The following is an 18,445-nucleotide window of genomic DNA, read 5'->3' as shown; positions in this document are numbered from 1 at the left end:
AAAGGGCAAAAAAGGCATTAAATCACTGCATACCCTAAATCATATCAAATCATATTTGTTTTACCAAATTGTGGTTTAGCTGAAAGACAGTAGTGTGCAGATCATAGAGGCACAAAAGCACTGCTTACCCAAATTGAGATTGTACAATAACTATTCATTATGTTAGGAAATAGGTAGTTTACCCTAGCTTAAAAACCTAGGCACAGCAGTGGTGGACTATGACCTAAACCCTTCTCATTCTGAGAGGAGAGCCGTGCTCAGTAGTAAGCCAGCGAGGTATTTATGATGAATTGGGATGATGACTATGTCACCAATAAATTATTTCTTAAGAACTATTTAACAAAAGGTTTTCCAAAATTCGTCACTAATCCGATCTCTGATCCAAATCCAAGCTATTCAGTGGACATCTTTGACATATCTACGTCATAGTCCGATTTGAATCCGAGGCACATCCGAGATATTCTCACGGATGTCGGAGAGAACTCGGATGACGGAAGTCGGAGCTAGTGCGTAAGCTGCCATACAAATAGTTCTATAACTACTTTGGAACGTATTTTCACGGATTCGGATCGGATGCAGTGCGTAATCGCTCTTACCAAGCAAGCGTTTTGACGTTTGATTAAAAGTCGCTGATTTGACTAGTAGTCATCATTTGTATTATACTCACTTGCGAAACTCTAGTAGTTTGTCAGCAGCTTGAATTTCAGTGACAGTTTCACCTTTGTCTATCTGAGAGTGAAGCCATCTGAAGAAGCGGACCACCGCTATACCGTCTCTGATATGGCATTGACGGAAACCCTGAAAAATTATACACACTAATATTATGAATGCGAAAGTGTGTCTGTCTGTCTGTCTACTAGCTTTTCACGGCTCAACAGTTAAACCGATTTTGATGAAAGGCACAGAGTTAGCTGATATCTCGGGGACAGACCGGAAAATCAAAGAGTTGCTACGGGATTCCTAAAGACCCATCCGCTATGGACATAGCTTATGTCCATCCCCGGGATATAAGCTAACCCTGTACCTTTCGTCAGAATCGGTTAAACTGTTGGACCGTGAAAAGGTAACAGACAGACAGACACACTTTCGCATTTATAATATTATAATAGTATAGATTTGGTACCGGGGTAGCTTGCGTTCTGTTATCGACATAGTTATCTCGGAAAATCAAACAGTTTCCACGGGATCTTTAAAAACCTAAATCCACGCGGACGAAGTTGCGGGCATCATCTAAGAATATTAAAAATGCGAAAATCTGTCTGTCTGTTTGTCTACTAGCGTTTCACGTTGCACCGGTTCAACCGATTTTGACGAAATTTGGTGCAGAGATAGCTTGCATCCCGGGGAATCATAGGCTACTTTTTATCCTGGAAAAAAATAGTTCCCACGGGATTTTAAAAAACTTAATCTACGAGAGGCATGCCGCGGGCATCACCTAGTCTACAATATAATATAACTTACCTCTAATTCAACATCATTCTTGATTAACTTTGCCAAAGCGACCGGAGACACCTCGGAAATTAAATTCAGAGGTTTTTTTAGATCACCTTCCTGTAAAAGCGACAAAATAGTAAATCATTGCTCATATTATATCATCATCATCATCAGCCTGTGGACGTCCACTGCTGGACATAGGCCTTCCCTATAGAGCGCCACCACACCCGGTCCTCAGCCTTCCTCATCCAGCCACTTCCCGCCAGCCGCTTTATATCGTCGGTCCATCGTGCTGGAAGGCACCCTACACTACGCTTGCTTAAACGTGGTCTCCACTCTAGGACTTTCCATATTATATAGCCTAACTTAACAACAAGGTACTGGAGTTGGTCCACAAAGAGACAGAAATCATGTCCACCATCATGCAAAGGAAGCTCGCTTTCTTTAGACATTTAAAGAGAGGAGGACAATTCTCATTCCCAAGATGAGTGTTGGAAGGGAGAATTGCAGGCCAAAGAGCTCAAGGTCGCCAAAAACGCGAATGGTTGGACGATATAAGGGGGTGGACAGGGCTTAGTTACCCGAAGTTGAAAGAGGCGGCTTTAAATAGATGCTTTTCGGATGATCATCGCCAAACTTCGTTTCGGAGAAGGCACGCGATGATGATAACTCAACGGCCACAAGAGCTGACTGAATTCTGAAAGGTCAGCGGTTCAAACCCCACCCGTTCTCCACCCCACACCAATCTCTATTCCCTCTCATAACCCGATGGGACGGAAATCCGACACGATCGGAGAGAGATCAGGCGCAGGACCGACGGCTTTACGTGCTCTCCGAAACACCGCCAACTTCCTAACTCCGGGAATTTCTTAACAGAAAAATACAATACCTTACAACAAATTAAGGTACTGAGAATTTCTTAACAGAAAAATCAATATCTTACAATAAATTGTTTAAAAAACTTTAGAAACGAAAGGTACCCAAAAAAGATTTTCATATTTATAGAAGCGCAGCGAGCGCATATTTTTTCTCAGACTTACCCCAGAAGCAGCTCTGTGTATTGCTTCGCTCGCTTCTCCCGACAACCAAATGGAATGTTCGCCGTCGCCATTTTCGGATAACTCTTTCTGGAATCAGAATCACACTTTTCACACTAATATTATAAAGGCAAAAGTTGATATGGGTGTATTAAGTGTGTGTGTGTGTGTGTGTGTTTGTTACTTTTTCACGCAAAAACTACTGGATGGTTTGGTCTGAAATTTGGAATGTAAATAGCTTATAGATACCCTACCTTTTTATCCCGGAAAATCCAATAATCCCGCGGTATTAAAAATTTATATTCAACATTTTATTTACACGCAGACAAAGTCGAGGGTATCATCAAGTCCATACTAATATTATAAATGCGAAAGTGTGTCGATCTGTCTGCCTGTCCGATAAAATTTGGTACAGACTCAGCTTACATCCCGGGGACAGGCATAGGCTACTTTTATCCCGGAAAATCAAAGCGTTCCCATGGGATTCTTACAGGCTCATCCGTTTATAATAATAAATTCAAAATAATATTGAATTATGAATTTAATAACAAGTGTAAATTAAAAATTCATAACACCCCCGACAAGTGAAGGTTACAGTAACTAGAAAATAGCTGATAACTTTCAAACGGCTGAACCGATTTTCTTGGATTATAGCTAAGAACCATTAAACCAACCACCAAGCAAGCCACCTTTCAAACAAAAAAAAACTAATTTCAAATCGGTTCATTCGTTAAGGAGCTACGATGCCATAGAAAGATACACACGTCAAACTTATAAAACCCCTATTTTTTGGTCGGGGGTTAAAAACAGACCCTGACTTCAATTTTATTTATTTGATTATAGATTACTCACAGCAAAACTTCTCAATGTCGCTTCTATGTCATCGTATGGTTTACCCTCAATTTTGACCCCTTCTTCCAGCAACTTGTCAGCGATGACCTCTGGGATGTGACCCCTATGCCAGAACAGCACCACGGAAGTAGGGGTTACCAGCAGGTAGGAGAAAAACACGGGGTTGTAAGCTATATCACTGCCGCGTAGGTTTAGAGTGTCTGTAATAATATGTTCAAGCTATAATGACACAGGTGGTCTCAGAGTTTCTTACGCGAACAAATCAGAAATGAGGAGTTCGCAGTGGGAGACGTCAAGCGTTCTGATTGGTCAATTCTTTTTCAACATCGGAAACACACCAATCAGAGGCGGCCTCATAATCTAACGACCAGTGAAATTGTCAAAATATCATTGCCTTACAATATCACTGTAGTGTCCCCGTGACATTATAATGACACTAAAACCAGACCGTTAAATTGTAAGAAATGAAGTCGATTGACAATCTAGCCTTTTTCAAATTCAAATTCAAAATATTTTTACTCAATTAAACTTTTACAAGTGCGTTTGAATCGTCAAAATAATTTACCACTGGTTCGGAATGCCGTTTTTACCGATAAGAACCAGCAAGAAACTCGGCGGGTGCTCTTTTCAAGTATTCAATTTACAATAATATGCCATTTGCCATGCTTTAATTATATTATCACTATATTAATATTATATTATATACATAATATTACCGTGCTAGTGAGATTGTAATATCACGGCTTTGACAATATACCTGTGAAATATTATATAACATCGCGACATCGCCCAATGCACCTAGAGAAGTTTTCCCTTTACAACTTACATGCAATTTCATCTAATGCGGTGATGACAAGTGCTGAAGCCTTTTTTTGAACCATATTCTCTCTTAACTCTGATATTTTCTGACCAGCCGTTTTACCTGGCAATACAAAATGAAGTCAAATTAACACAAAACAAAACCGGCCAAGTGCGAGTCAGACTTGTGCACCAAGGGTTCCGTACTCGGGTATTTTTTCCGACATTTTTCATCCATTAGGCTTAAAAAAAATAAAAATCTGTTTTAGAATGTACAAAAAAAGCCTTTTCATATGATACCCCACTTGGTAATAGTCATCTTACTTTGAAAATTAAAACACATTTTTTTTAATGATGTAACCACAAATTCACAGTTTTCAGATTTATTCCTTTACTTGTGCTATAAGACCTGCCTACCTGCCAAATTTCATGATTCTAGGTCAACGGGAAGTACCCTATAGGTTTTCTTGACAGACATGACGGACGGACAATATATTAGTAGGTATATTATCTATGGACGGACAGACAGATAGACAACAAAGAGATCCTATAAGGGTTCCGTTTTTCCTTTTGAGGTACGGACCCCTAACAAAAGGCTGCCCTCCCTGGCGCTATGGTGAGCGCTGTGGTCCTGTAAGTGGGAGGTCTCAAGTTCAATTCCCAGGAGGGACATTTTGGAAATTTTTATTTTGTCAATCAAAAAAAGTCTCTCAATGACTGCACTATCACTTACCAATGGTAATAAGTTATGATGCAGTCTAATATGGAAGCGGGCTAACCTGGAAGGGGTATGGCAGTTTTTATTAAACCCATACTCCTTTGGTTTCTACACGGCATTTTACCGGAGCGCTAAATCGCTTGGCAGCACGGCTTTTCAAGTAGGGTGGTAACTAGCCACGGCCGAAGCCTCTTACCCGACCAGAAATTATAAAACTCTAAACCCCTGCCGGGAATGGAATTCGGGACCTCCCACTTATAAGACCACAGGATCAGGAGGTCGTCAGGTATTGTACTTTTCTATACTAATATTATAAAGAGGAAACCTTTGTATTTTTCTATTTTTGTATGTTTGTATTGAATAGGCTCAAAAACTACTGGACCGATTTCAAAATTTCTTTTACCATTACTTAGAGGGATTCTTCCGAATCCGTATAGGCTATATTTTATCCCGGAAAATAGAAAAAATAAATGTCCACCCGTGCGAAGCCGGGGCGGGTCGCTAGTAAGGTATATTTTGTGATTACCTTACCTGTGTATTGTGTGGGTAGATGTATAATTTCGTTATGAGGTCTATCTGGTGGAGGGTCTTTCAGTAGTACCCTCACCTGGTCTACTAGGTTATTGTCTATGGCTATTAGTTGCATCCTTGCCTTTGTTAATGCAGTCTGAAACAAGATAAAGTTGAAAATAAAAACAATAGCAAAAAAAAAATTGGAAACTGAACCCTTTCAAGTAAAGATTTTTATGTGAAGATGATACTGCCAGTGTCGGAATTAGAATACCATAAGCCTACTTTGTCGTATTAGTTTACAAATTGCGAAAAACCAAATTAAATTTCGCGGGCAGACCCGTCTAGGTTTCTTACCTTTCTGTTAAAAATAAAATAAAATAAAATAAAATTTGCATATAATGAAGATCCTCAATTTTCTTGTAACTCAAAATATTTTGTCTAACAAAAATTAACTATGTTGTAAATATATTCAGAGAATACTCTGTAAAATAGATGGATAGATAGATAGATAGAAGTCTTTAATGCACACAAAAACATGTAAACGAACAACACAGAAGGAAGAAAACAGAAAAACACAATTGTGTGCAAAGGCGGCCTTATTGCTTAGAGCAATCTCTACCATCTAAGAGTATCTATTTCCTTAAATTTCTCTCTAAGGGTATCGCGTGGTTTTAAATTATAAATTTATTTTCGACCTGCAAAGGAGTCCACTCCTCCCTCGTCATAGTCTTCGGGTCTACCCCCACTATAGAACCCGCTAGAAGGTTGGTCGCTAACCATTTCTCCATACTTAGTGTTTCTGGTAATGCTGGAACAAATAATAAATGATATTTTCATCCATGGTACCATGCAAAAGATAAAAGATAAAGTTTACTTAGGATATGTATTCAGACTGGTATAATATACTACTAGGGTACTCTACGAGGGTACTTTTTTGTTTGAGACCAATTTTGTGTCTCATCTATATGTATAAATGACCCATAAATCATTTACATAGCTTCATCAACTTCAGTAGCGTCAAATCAGGTTACTCTTTAAACTCCGCGTAGAATCGTTGGTCGGTCCATAGTGACGCTTTTGCGCTGCCTATAGCATCTATTGGTATGGCACAAGGCTTGCGTTGGGATCAATCTTAATCCTTCTGTAGTACTACAAGGTGTCATTCAAGGCAGCCGTATGGGACCAACTTTATTTCTCATCTATATAAATGACAAAAATAAAGCTACCCAAGTATTTTGACTTACATTGCTTCATTAATGTCCATATCGTCAAATCGGCTTCCTTTTCGAACTGTGTGTAGTACCGTCCGTCCGTCCACACCAGCGCTTGTGCACTGGTGACGACGGCGGTGCCGGCTGACCCTGTGAAACCAGATATCCATTCTCTGCGCGCGTCCACTGGGGATATGTACTCTGACTGGAAAATAAATTGTTTGTAATATATGTTATTTTATAACTGCAAAATCATCAGAGTTACTACAATCCGACAAGGCTCTCTTGGCACTTGAGTGAGGGCGCAGTTGTAGCTTTATGCCGACACAGCGAACTATCAACAAGTGCACTTCTCAAGATGGCGGCTTTAGTTCCGATTTTGGCCACGCGCCAAAAGAGCCTTGCTGGACTGTATATAGACCTTCCGCCTCTATCTATCCTCAGAGACGCTTATTATCATCAACCGATAGACGCCCACAGCTGGACATAGGTCTCTTGTAGGGTCTTCCACACGCAACGGTCTTGCGTCGCCATCTAGCAGTTCCTTTCAACTCGTCTGATGTCGTCAGCCAGGAACCGGTTTGGGGGGGAGTTTTTTTTGATATATTTACAAAAAAGATTGGTAAATTCGAGAAGTATTCTATTATGCATTTTAAAACAATTTTTCTTTGTCTGGGATTTCGGGGGGGGGGATGGGTTGAACCCCCAACACCCCCCTCCCCCCCCTGGCTACGGCCATGCTTCCAACGCTGCGCTTTCCGGTACGAGGTCGCCATTCCAACACTTTGGGACCCCTACGTCTATCAGTTTTTCGAAGTGCCCGGCCCATTGCCTCTTCAGCTTCGCAACACGCTGAGCTATATCGCTTACTCTGGTTCTCCTACGGATCTCTTCCTTTCTGATTTGATCACATAGAAAAACTCCAAGCATACCTCTCCCCATCGCGCGCTGATTGACTCTAAGCTTTCTTATGAGGCCCATAGATGTAACCATAAGTTCACGGTTTTCGATTTTTCCCCATAAGTGTGCTATAAGACCTACCTATATACCAAATTTCATAATTCTAGGTCAACGGGAAGTTTCCTATAGGTTTTCTTGACAGACACGACAGACAGACAGACAACAAAGTGATAAGGGTTCCTATTTTCTTTTTGAGGTACGGATCCCTAAAAAATGATCGGATCATACGCATGGCTAAGGTTTGGAATACTCTTCCGCGATCTGTGTTTCCTACCAATTACAATCCGGGTATCTTTAAAACAAGAGTGAATAGGCACCTTCTAGGTAAACGCGTCCCATCTTAGACCACATCATCACTTTCCATCAGGTGTGATTGTGGTCAAGCGCTTACCTATAGTGAATAAAAAAAAAAAGCTTTTATAAAGAAAAAAGCTTTCATACATTGTGAGCGTCAGCGGTTGGGACGATGTAAGCTGCCAATGCTGTTGGCTGACTCGCCATCAGCGCCCGAAGCGCTGTCAAGCGCTGCAGCGACATATCTGAAACAAGACATTTTGCTTAAATATAATGGAGGAAGGAAAAACAAACCGGTCAACCAAGTCAGACTAGCACAAGACTTCCTTACATCGTCACCATCATCATCGCGTGCCTTCTTCGAAACGAAGTTTGGCGATCATCATCCGAAAAGCTCTAAAAGCCGCCTCTTTCAACTTCGGGTAACTAAGCCCAGTCCACCCCTTTATATCGTCCAACCATTGGCATCTTCCTTACAAGTTACAACCACTAAACAAACACCTTTTCGTTATAGGTGTCACCGACAGTCTTCTCTGCCGTCCTAACAAAGAGTGCAATAAGTAGAGTTTTTGGGCAAATTGACTTGAGACCATATCCGTAATCAGGAAAATGAGCTCTATATTTTCGCCTTAGACGTCTTTTTTGTATCTTCAGTAGTTTCGGTTCTGTTGGTTATCAAAACTGCAATATGTAATATTACGATTTGTAAGTAGCTAATCATAACCGCGAATATCTCGAAAGTAGTCGAAACCTAGTTATTGCTCTCTTCGTTAGGACGGCAGTTCTGTGCAGGCAGTGACGGATTAAGACTACTTGGTGCCCTAAGCAATCCATGCCTATGGGCCCCCATATCCGTATGTCAACTAGAATCGGTCTTTAAACCTTTACCGCCTAAAAACATTAGTTTTTTGTAAAATAAGATGATGAGATGTAACTTACTTTGGATGTGGAGTAGTTAGGTGCGACAACAATAAAAACCAAAGCATAATTTATTTATTTATTGAAATGCGCCTTGCGGCTTTCGGGGGCATTCGAATTGTCGAATGCACAAGCGGGCAGCGAGTGGGCAAGCGGGAGTGGGGTTATGACTCTAGATCGGACTCTATGTCAACTTAAAACGCGCGAATTTTCAAATTAGTCCTAGAAACTCTTTTTGGTGTGGTTTTTGGTGACGTGAGTGAGACGTGATGCCCTAAGGGCGGATTTTTTTTGTGCTTCTTCTGGTGCCCTCTCAGACGTGATGCCCTAGGCAATTGCTTAATTTGATTAAGGGTTAATCCGTCACTGTGTGCAGGGTCTGCATGGAGGTCGATGAAACACCGACGCACGTGCTCCTGGAGTGCATGGTCGTGGCAGAACAACGAGAACGCCATTTGGGATCCCCAACCTCACTTCATGAAGCCCTCGGCAACCTGGGTGGTCTACTTGGCTTCTGGAGCGAGCTTGGATGGCTGGAGTGAAGACTTCGGCGGGGAGGGGCAACGCACGCACCACAGACGGAAACGTTTAAGTGCGGAAACCAGCCCAGAGAGAAGAAAGAAAAGAAACGACAGACAGACAACGAAGGGATCCTTGTGTGTTTCCCTTTATTGTCTTTAATTAATACTAGCTGATGCCCGCGACTTCGTTCGCGTGGATTAAGGTTTTTTGAAATCCCGTGGGAACTCTTTGGTTTTCCGGGATAAAAAGTAGCCTATGTGCTAATCCAGGGTATTATCTATCTCCATTCCGAATTTCAGCCAAATCCGTCCAGTAGTTTTTGCGTGAAGGAGTAACAAACATACACACACACACACACACACACACAAACTTTTGCCTTTATAATATTAGTGTGATTGCACGCCATACTTGGTAATACACAGCTTCCATAAATATTCCATAACACCATTTCATGTGTATTTTTTGCAATGAATTATCCATCCATATTATCCATATTCATACTAATATTATAAATGCGAAAGTGTGTCTGTCTGTCTGTCTGCTACGTTTTCATGGCTCAACCATTGAACCAATTTTAATGAAATTTGGTACAAACTTGGGGTAGGTACATAGGCAGGCTACTTTTTATCCCCGGAAAATCAAAGAGATCCTATGGGATTTAAAAGAACCAAAATCCACGCGGGCGAAGCCGCGGGCATTCTTTAGTTATGAATAAGAGCGGTTACACACTCATCCGTGAAAATACAGATATAAAAAACTCGGATAATGCTTACGCACTAATCCGATCTCTGATCCACATCCAAGCTATTCAGTGGACATCTTTGACATATCTACGTCATACGTCCGATTTGTATCCGAGGCACATCCGAGATATTCTCACGGATGTCGGAGAGAACTCGGATGACGGAAGTCGGAGCTAGTGCGTAAGCTGCCATACGAAAAAGCAAAAGACTTCGCCTGTGTTGGTGTTAGCTGGCGGGCGTGCTTTGTCTTTTTTCGAGTGTTTTTTTTGTTAAAACTGACTGGAAAGCGCTCTAAGGGGATGCCGTGCGTGTGTCGGCGAGCGCCGGCACAGACGGGGTCCATACTTGTATACTTAGTTTAACTAACTTGTTACAAATAACTACAAACTTGACATTAGCTAATCTTTGTAAAGCCAGACGAGAGAAAAAAAAGCTACCATACAATAGTTCTATGACTACTTTGTACCGTATTTTCACGGATTCCACCCTTGTAGGGTCGAGTTACGAGGTGGATTTTAGCATCTAAAGTTAATCTATCACTTACCCATATCTGCCTATGATATTCCACTACTGAATATATTTCACTGAAGCAAAATACCTATTCCGTTGATAAGGATATCTTATAAAGATTTGTAGTGATAACATAATATCTTGCATGCATGCAGTGTTTACTTTTAAATGATTTAACATACGAGTAGTTGAGCATGATAGAAAAACCAATGTATTTATTATAGTTTTTAAGTTTGTGTTAAATCGCTAGTAAACCTTTAAAAAAAAACAGGTCAAGACGGCATTCGAGGTGGGGACGCCCCGCACAGCTCCACGCTAACCCGGGTGACGTACGGGTGTGCGATAAATCAAAAACTATCACACTTCACACTAATATTATAAAGGCGAAAGTTTGTGTGTATGTGTGTGTATGTTTGTTTCTCCTTCACGCAAAACTACTAGACGGATTTGGCTGAAATTTGGAATGGAGATAGATAATATCCTGGATCAGCACATAGGCTTCTTTTCAACCCGGAAAATCAAAGTTCCCACGGGATTTCGAAAAACCTAAATCCACGCGTTCGAAGTCGCGGGCATCGACTTGTTATGCATAAAAATAAGTAAAAATCTGTTTTGGAATATACATAATACACTAGCTGATGTAGATTTTTTAAAATTCCCTTGGGTAGCCTATGTTCTAATCCAGGGTATAATCTATCTCCATTCTAAATTTCAGCCCAATCCGTCCAGTAGTTTTTGCGTGAAGGAGTAACAAACATACACACACACACACACACACACACATACAAACTTTCTCCTTTATAATATTAAGTGTGATATCGGATGTAAAGCCTTTTCACATGATACCCCACTTGTTACAGTAATGATGTAACCCGGTTTTTAGATTTTTCCTTTACTTGTGCTATTAGACCTACCTACCTGCCTTTCATGATTCTAGGTTAACGGGAAGTACCCTATAGGTTTTCTTGACAGACACAACAGACGGACAGGCAGACAGACAGACAGACAACAAAGTGATCCTATAAGTTTAAATTTTTCCTTTTGAGGTACGGATCCCTAAAAATAAAACCAAAAAATCATTTTACGTAATTAATTTTTATTTTTATTCAATATCGCATGGTTTGGTAAAAATATTCACACTAAATTAGTCTAATTTTTTTTTTTTTTTTCTTCTCGTCTGGCTTTACATAGATTAGCCAATGTCAGGTTTGTATTTATAATTACAAGTTAGGGAAAACGTCCGCTTATGTACGCAGTTTTATTAGTCTAATTTGTTTTCACTTTAGTTTCGAAAAACTTAAAATAGAAAAATAAATACAGTCTATGGTTTACAGGTAGGTATTTTAATATTAATTAATATACAGTTTGTTCAATTAGAAATTTCCAACTACATATTTTATTAATATCGTAAACAGTTAAAGCTTTAAACTTTAATTTTGATCGTTTGTCTGTTATAGAATATTATATTAATGTAAAAAAATTGATCGAGTTGAAACTTTGTACAGTTGTTGTCGGAAATTGAGAAGATCCTTGCAACGCAAGCTGGGCATTAAGGCTGATATCTATATAGCGTACTTTGACTTTACTCAGACTTAAGATTCAGTTAAAACGAGACAGATTTATGCCAGCGATATAGCGTTGTCTCGTTTTAACAGTGTCACTTGTCTGAGCAAAGTCAAAGTGCATACTATAGATTTCAACCTATGTTAGTTCTATTTCCTAAGATTTTCCACTAGTTAAATTCTGAAAACTAATGGAACTGTCTTGTTTATTGGAAATTTCTAAGTGAACAGACTGGAGTCAATTCTTCAAGATGTTATAGTGCGCTTACATTGGCAGTGTTTGAAGCAATTATCGATCGGCAACACGTATGGGACGATGAGGAGCAATAAGTGAAGCAATCTGGAGCAATTATCAGGTATTGCAGTAAATTGCTGAATATGGTCGTAACGTCATGATTAAATTACCTGGGATTGCGCAATTTTAATTGCCTGTGTAAGCGTACCTTTAGAGACCATACACTGGCAACTTCAAGCTGTCTTGCAACGAATCAGCCGAATCGGTAGCATTTAAGATTTTACGCGTTAACATAAAATGGACCCTAACAACATTATCTTAAAGCTCAAATTCCCCCATACATGTGCTATAGACAGCGTTTCAAGACTAAACTACGAAATTAAAATCAATTTTATTTATTCAGATACAAGTTAGCATTTCCCTGCAATCTCACTTGATGGTAAGTGATGATGCAGTCTAAGATGGAAGCGGACTAACGTGGAAGGGGTATGGCAGTTCTCAATACCCACACCCCTTTGGTTTACACGGCATCGTACCAGAACGCTAAATCGCTTGACGGCACGGCCACGACCGAAACCTCCCACCAGACCAGACCAGAAATTTAGAAATTATAAAATTCCAAACCTCTGCCAGGAATCGAACCCGGGACCTTCCACTAAGACCACAGCACTAACCACTGTACCAGAGAGGTTGTCTTAGGTGGTACTGAACTTTTGCCTTTAAATCTAGCATCTTTAGGTCCATTTTACTCTAACGTTACTATGTTTTGATGCTTGAATCCTATCAACTTTGTAGATGTAGTCTCATACTCTTACTGTTCACGAAATTTACATCACTGCCGATGCTACCGACATTCCTTTACATTTTCAATATTGAAAAATTAGCTTCTCACAATCTCTTGAATTATATACAAATACAATTTTTTTTTTGTCAATAGTATGATGGTTTCATTGCATGACAAATTAATTTAGCACAACTTAGTAGTTAGTACAAATTAGTATCGCACTCTTTATTATTACGGAATCCTATACGAATGATAGAGGCAAATATCTCTAAAGCTCTGGTTTCCTCCAACAGCGGTGCCATTTTTAAACGGACGCAACATAATGACCGCAAAAAGACGGCCGTAAATATGTGGAATGTTCGAGACTGCATTGACCGTTTTATTACGGTGAACAGACCACAAAGCACGTGTCAATGGTTGAAAATGGACGAACTTGATTTAGCGTTACTCGTATATTTGCAAGATGAACAATCATCAGAAGACGAAAATAGTCTAGTCTTTATGTTTTACATTATATAGCACATCATGAACCCGCACAAAATCAATTAAAATTTCATCATCCTCGCTGGTCCAGTTGATGAAACTCATTTTGAACAATAAATTTAGAGCCTCAATAGCTCAACCGGTAAAGGAGTGGACTGAAAACCGAAAGGTCGACGGTTCAAACCCCGCCCGTTGCACTATTGTCGTACCTACTCCTAGCACAAGCCTGACGCTTATGTGGAGAGGAAAGGGGAATATTAGTCATTTAACATGGCTAATATTCTTTAAAAAAAAAAAAAAAAAAAAAAATAAAATGGCACGCAAATTAATATTACGCTTGAAAATACCTTCACCGCTATGAAAAAAACGTTGACAGACACTTCGACACCGACAAGACGGCCGTCATGCAAATAGCGGTAACGCTTTTTGACGTTACGGTGTCAATTACCGTTATCTAGGAAACCGCGCCATATTGTTTACATAGACAACATTCTAGTGACGTCATTCACCGCTGTATTACGGCCGCTACATGATGGCACCGCTTTTGGAGGAAACCAGAGCTTAACCGAAAGAAACTATGTTTTTTTGGATTTAAATTTTTTTTTTTGAAAATGTATTTGTGATTGGTTCATGACTCAAAATGGTTAGCGCCCGCTGAAATTTTAACCTCTGTCATTTGTATGGGATAATGTCTCTCTATTGAGAGAGTGCGATACTAACTTGTTTCAGTGGATAAAGTACAGTCTATGAACAAGAGTTGGCATGTTCACAGTACCCATACAAAATCTATATCTTCATAATCATTCTGTCAGTCCATCATTTGTATTATTTCCTAGTACTGCAGATCTTAATTCATTAATTCATTTAGTCTATCTGAAATAAACAAAAAAAAACAAATTAATATAAAAAAAAATTTATACAATCAAATAAGTTCAAAAGAGCATGGTCTATAGTACTAATATTATGGATGCGAAAGTCTGTCTGTCTGTTAGCTTTTCACAGCCCATCTGCTAAACCGTTTTTGACGAAATTTGGTATAGGGATAGCTTGCATCCCAAGAATGGACTTTGGATACTTTTATGGAAATTCAAAGTTTCCACTAGATTTCGAAACCTAAATCCACTTGCATGAAGTCCTGGACATCATCTAATTGGTACAAAGGTAGCTTGCTTCCCAGGGACAGGCATAGGCTACATTTCATCCCAGATAAATCAAAGTTCCCACATGATTTTAGGTTCCCATAAGATCACTTCGTTATCTGTCTGTCCGTCTGCCGTGTCTGTCAAGAAAACCTATAGGGTATCTCCCATTGACCTAGAATCATGAAATTTGGCAGGTAGGTAGGTCTTATAGCACAAGTAAAGGAATAAATTCAACAACAAAGTGATCCTATAAGGGTTCCGTTTGAGGTACCCTAAAAACTGTGAATTTGTGGTTCTATGGTCTGCCGCAGATACAATCTAGGAAATTTCTCCCTGCTTGCATATACACATAAAGCGGCCAGTTAGTGTCAAATTCCTAGATTGCCTCAGCATGCAGTGTGTGAGTAGCCTTTATGATGAGGCACCACTTCTTATGATGAGACACCACTTACCACCAGATGGTAAGTGTGTCTCATTATAAAAAATTTTTAGACCTCTTCCTAGATTGCAGACATGGGCTAACTTGTAATGAAATAACATAAATTCAAAATTTAAAAACCCTCAGCACAAAATTCTCTAAAAAGTAAATAACTTTCAAACAGCTGAACGGCTTTCTTGGATTATAGGTAAGAACACTCTCAATAAAAAACTAAATTAAAATCTGTTCATCTGTTTAGGAGCTACGATGACACAGACAGATACACAAGTCAAACTTATAACCCTACCTCTTGGGGGGTGGGGGGGAGGGTTAGTAAACAAAACAAGGGACTACCCACCTCAGCACTCCATATGCACAACCGAGTTGGAATTATCCCCATAGCCACTCAAGCTGCCTTGGAAGATGCCACTGATTTGACTGTCATTGTTGAAGGCACCGTAGGAGTCGTTGCTTGGTGCATGAGTCTCTATATTACCATCCCCTAAAACCAAAACACATTAATCAAAATTACCCGTCGTATCTTAAAAATGGAGGTAAAACATCAGCCTCAAATTAGGGAGGTTGGGGTTTCCATGCCAGGCACTCATCATTTTTTTAATTCCCCATAGGCACACTTGACCACAATCACATCTGATGGGAAGTGATGATGTGGCCTAAGATTCTTCTTTAAGACATTTGCCTAGCATCTCTTTATAATATACCCCTTCCAGGTTAGCCCACTTCCTTCTTAGACTGCATCATCACTTAGCATGAGGTGAGATTGCAGTCAAGGGTTAATTTGTATCTAATAAAAAAATATTTGAGTGATTGCCGGCCCAGTTCAAAGGACAGGTCTCCTTTTAGAATGAGGATGGTTTCCACCATTTACCATGCTGGCAGGAGTTATTATGGAGACCTCTCAGACATGCGGTTTTCTTCTGGATGGTTTCCTTCTCTGTTAAATCCATACTAATATTATAAATGCAAAAGTGTGTCTGTCTGTCTGCTACGTTTTCACGGCCCAACCGCTGAACCAATTTTAATGAAATTTGGTACCGACATGGCATACATCCCGGGGAAGGACATAGGCTACTTTTTATCCCGGAAAATCAAAGAGTTCCTACAGGATTTAAAAAACCAAAATCCATGTGGACGAAGTCGCAGGCATCCTCTAGTCACACTAATATTATAAAGGCCAAAGTTTGTATGTGTGTATGTATGTGTGTGTGTGTGTGTGTATGTTTGTTACTCCTTCACGCAAAAACTACTGAACGGATTGGGCTGAAATTTTGAATAGAGATAGATTATACCCTGGATTAGCACATAGGCTACTTTTTATCCCGAAAAATCAAAGAGTTCCCACGGGAATTTTAAAAAACCTACATCCGCGCGAACGAAGTCGCGGGCATCAGCTAGTATCAAATAAATATAACAAAGCCATGATATTTAATTGCTTGAGTCTTATAGCCCAGTCCTGAGTGCCCAGGATCCAAACCCTAGACTCTCAGACTAGGAGGCCAACACCTTAACCACCAGGCTATCACCACTTTTTAGCATAACTTCAGCTAACCACAAAAGTTAAAATTATAAGAAAGAAGTTTTTATCTGTGAAATAAAGAAAGCTTTGTTGGTGTCACAGATAAACACAAAGCATACAAATGTACATTTTCATCTGTGACACCACCCCAAATGTGTGTACAGCTCAGCATTATGTCCTGCATCATATGCATTAAATGCAGGACGCTGATTTTCAGCTGTGACACCAATTATCATAATTTTTGTAATAGGCCTACTAATGCCATGTATAATAATAGTGCATTCGCACTTAAAATGAATCTCAAGTAAAAATATATAAATATACAAACATACCTGAATCAGCAGCAGTGGCAGCGTCTGGTTCCGCCCAATTTATCTTAAACCTAGTCACTCTGGGTTCGGAAGCTAGAATATTCCTCACTACTTTGTCAAACTGAGGTTTCGCTGGCGGGTTCTCTCTTAACTCCGGTTCATTTTCACTATATTCATTATTTATGAAGTACCCCACTCTTACAAACTCTTGTCCTCTGTACGAACACGTTAATAACACTACTGTGACCCCTAAAGCATCATTCTCTGGAATCCGGGTTACGTCTGGTGGTGGTGCTTGGAATACAAACATGTGTCGACCTTCCGGAATAGGCCCAACGTAAATTGTGTCCAAAACCTGGTCGTGCTCCTCGGTTTCCGCCGATCCGACGTAAATCATCTTCCATTCCAAATCCTCTTTGAGCTCTTCAATACATTCGAAGGTCAATTCGAATTGGAAAGGGTTTAAAAATGGACTAGGATTGTCTAAAACGACTACGTTGGTTATGTGCACCTTAGCCATTTTGTTTCACTCTAATAAATACTGTTTTACAGCTATTTTATGTTTGATTGCACTCGAAAAACGTTATTAACAATAAAACAATGTTTTTTAACGAAAAATTCGATTAAATGAAACGATTCAAAACCTTTTATTCGAGCACAAAAATACAACAAAATTATGGTTGGCAGACAAATGACATTCATTTTGGCGGTTGAAGCTGTCACGTGACCAAAATAATTTCCGACGACAGCGCCACACGCGTAAAAATCGCGTACTAAAATGATGTAAATAATGAATTGTGGAAACAGGACGGTTTTCTCTAATATAATCTGAAACGTCTATTGTGTTTTGACGATGAGTTGAATTTAACGGGTAATACAATAAAACTGAGATAAAAGTAAAGGAAACTTACGAGTTTTTATGTTTTCAACTTCGTGAAGCACCAACAATTGTCAATGACACATGACACAGACAGCTGGTGACAACTGACAACCTGACGGCAAATCGCAGCTCGATTGCGGTAGAATCAGCTACAATGTGACGATCGCAATCACCTCTGATTGCTTGATGCCATGTTGATGCTCGCTCCCTATTGGCTATAATGCATTGTTTCAAGAAGAATAGTATGAACTCAGCCTATCACAACAATCGTGATTGTAATAATCATTGATGCAGGATTTTCGGAATCGACCTTACTGAAAATGGAAACGGTGGGTGGAAACCTCGTGGAAACTGGAAACATTGCTTTGAAAATGTCATATCCATGTCATGTCACAGGTGTGTTGCACGTGTTGCACCATGTTGCACATTCATCGATGTGACAGATTTAAAATTATAATATCGAAGGTTAAAACTCAGGGCAAAGGCAATAGTGGTGAGCTTTGATGATTCTTTACAGTTATCACGGGTAACATTGTCTGTTAAACATTAAAAGCATTCTTAAAAATTAGTTTTTGCAGTTGAT

The 18,445-nt window shown here is 39.7% G+C and overlaps 2 protein-coding genes across 5 annotated transcripts in view; both read right to left on the bottom strand.

The window, feature by feature from the left end:
- Nucleotides 1-17,983, bottom strand: part of LOC123879634 (xaa-Pro aminopeptidase ApepP-like) — a 32,288-nt gene extending 14,305 nt beyond the window's left edge. Inside the window, exons 1-11 of one of the 3 annotated variants that reach the window (XM_045927439.1) lie at nt 17,894-17,933; nt 12,086-12,090; nt 7,965-8,062; nt 6,597-6,768; nt 6,048-6,160; nt 5,371-5,506; nt 4,150-4,245; nt 3,324-3,523; nt 2,475-2,561; nt 1,462-1,551; nt 668-798 (exon numbers count right to left, since the gene is read on the bottom strand). In XM_045927439.1, the coding sequence (XP_045783395.1) occupies nt 668-798; nt 1,462-1,551; nt 2,475-2,561; nt 3,324-3,523; nt 4,150-4,245; nt 5,371-5,506; nt 6,048-6,160; nt 6,597-6,768; nt 7,965-8,060 (1,121 nt within the window). In that variant the 5' untranslated portion in view covers nt 8,061-8,062; nt 12,086-12,090; nt 17,894-17,933. Of the gene's footprint in view, nt 1-667; nt 799-1,461; nt 1,552-2,474; nt 2,562-3,323; nt 3,524-4,149; nt 4,246-5,370; nt 5,507-6,047; nt 6,161-6,596; nt 6,769-7,964; nt 8,063-10,544; nt 10,564-12,085; nt 12,091-17,893 lie in introns of those variants that run through there. The other 2 variants (XM_045927438.1, XM_045927437.1) reach the window with 2 other exon arrangements.
- LOC123879638 (histone chaperone asf1) lies at nt 59-17,768 on the bottom strand. 2 transcript variants are annotated; one of them, XR_006799051.1, is made up of 5 exons: nt 17,004-17,768; nt 15,493-15,636; nt 14,350-14,447; nt 5,972-5,974; nt 59-150 (listed from the first exon to the last, which is right to left on the bottom strand). XR_006799051.1 is itself a non-coding variant. In XM_045927444.1 (3 exons), exons 1-2 carry the CDS (start codon nt 17,500-17,502, stop codon nt 15,494-15,496), a joined length of 642 nt encoding a protein of 213 aa, XP_045783400.1. In that variant the 5' UTR covers nt 17,503-17,768; the 3' UTR covers nt 14,340-14,447; nt 15,493. The 2 variants fall into 2 exon arrangements, 1 of the variants encoding a protein (XP_045783400.1); XM_045927444.1 differs by lacking the exons at nt 59-150; nt 5,972-5,974 and having other exon boundaries at nt 14,340-14,447.
- Nucleotides 17,984-18,445: the final 462 nt, after the last annotated feature.

This window comes from Maniola jurtina, chromosome 28, assembly GCF_905333055.1.
Source record: "Maniola jurtina chromosome 28, ilManJurt1.1, whole genome shotgun sequence".
Lineage (NCBI taxonomy): Eukaryota > Metazoa > Arthropoda > Insecta > Lepidoptera > Nymphalidae > Maniola > Maniola jurtina.
This window is presented reverse-complemented; position numbering and strand designations above follow the sequence as displayed.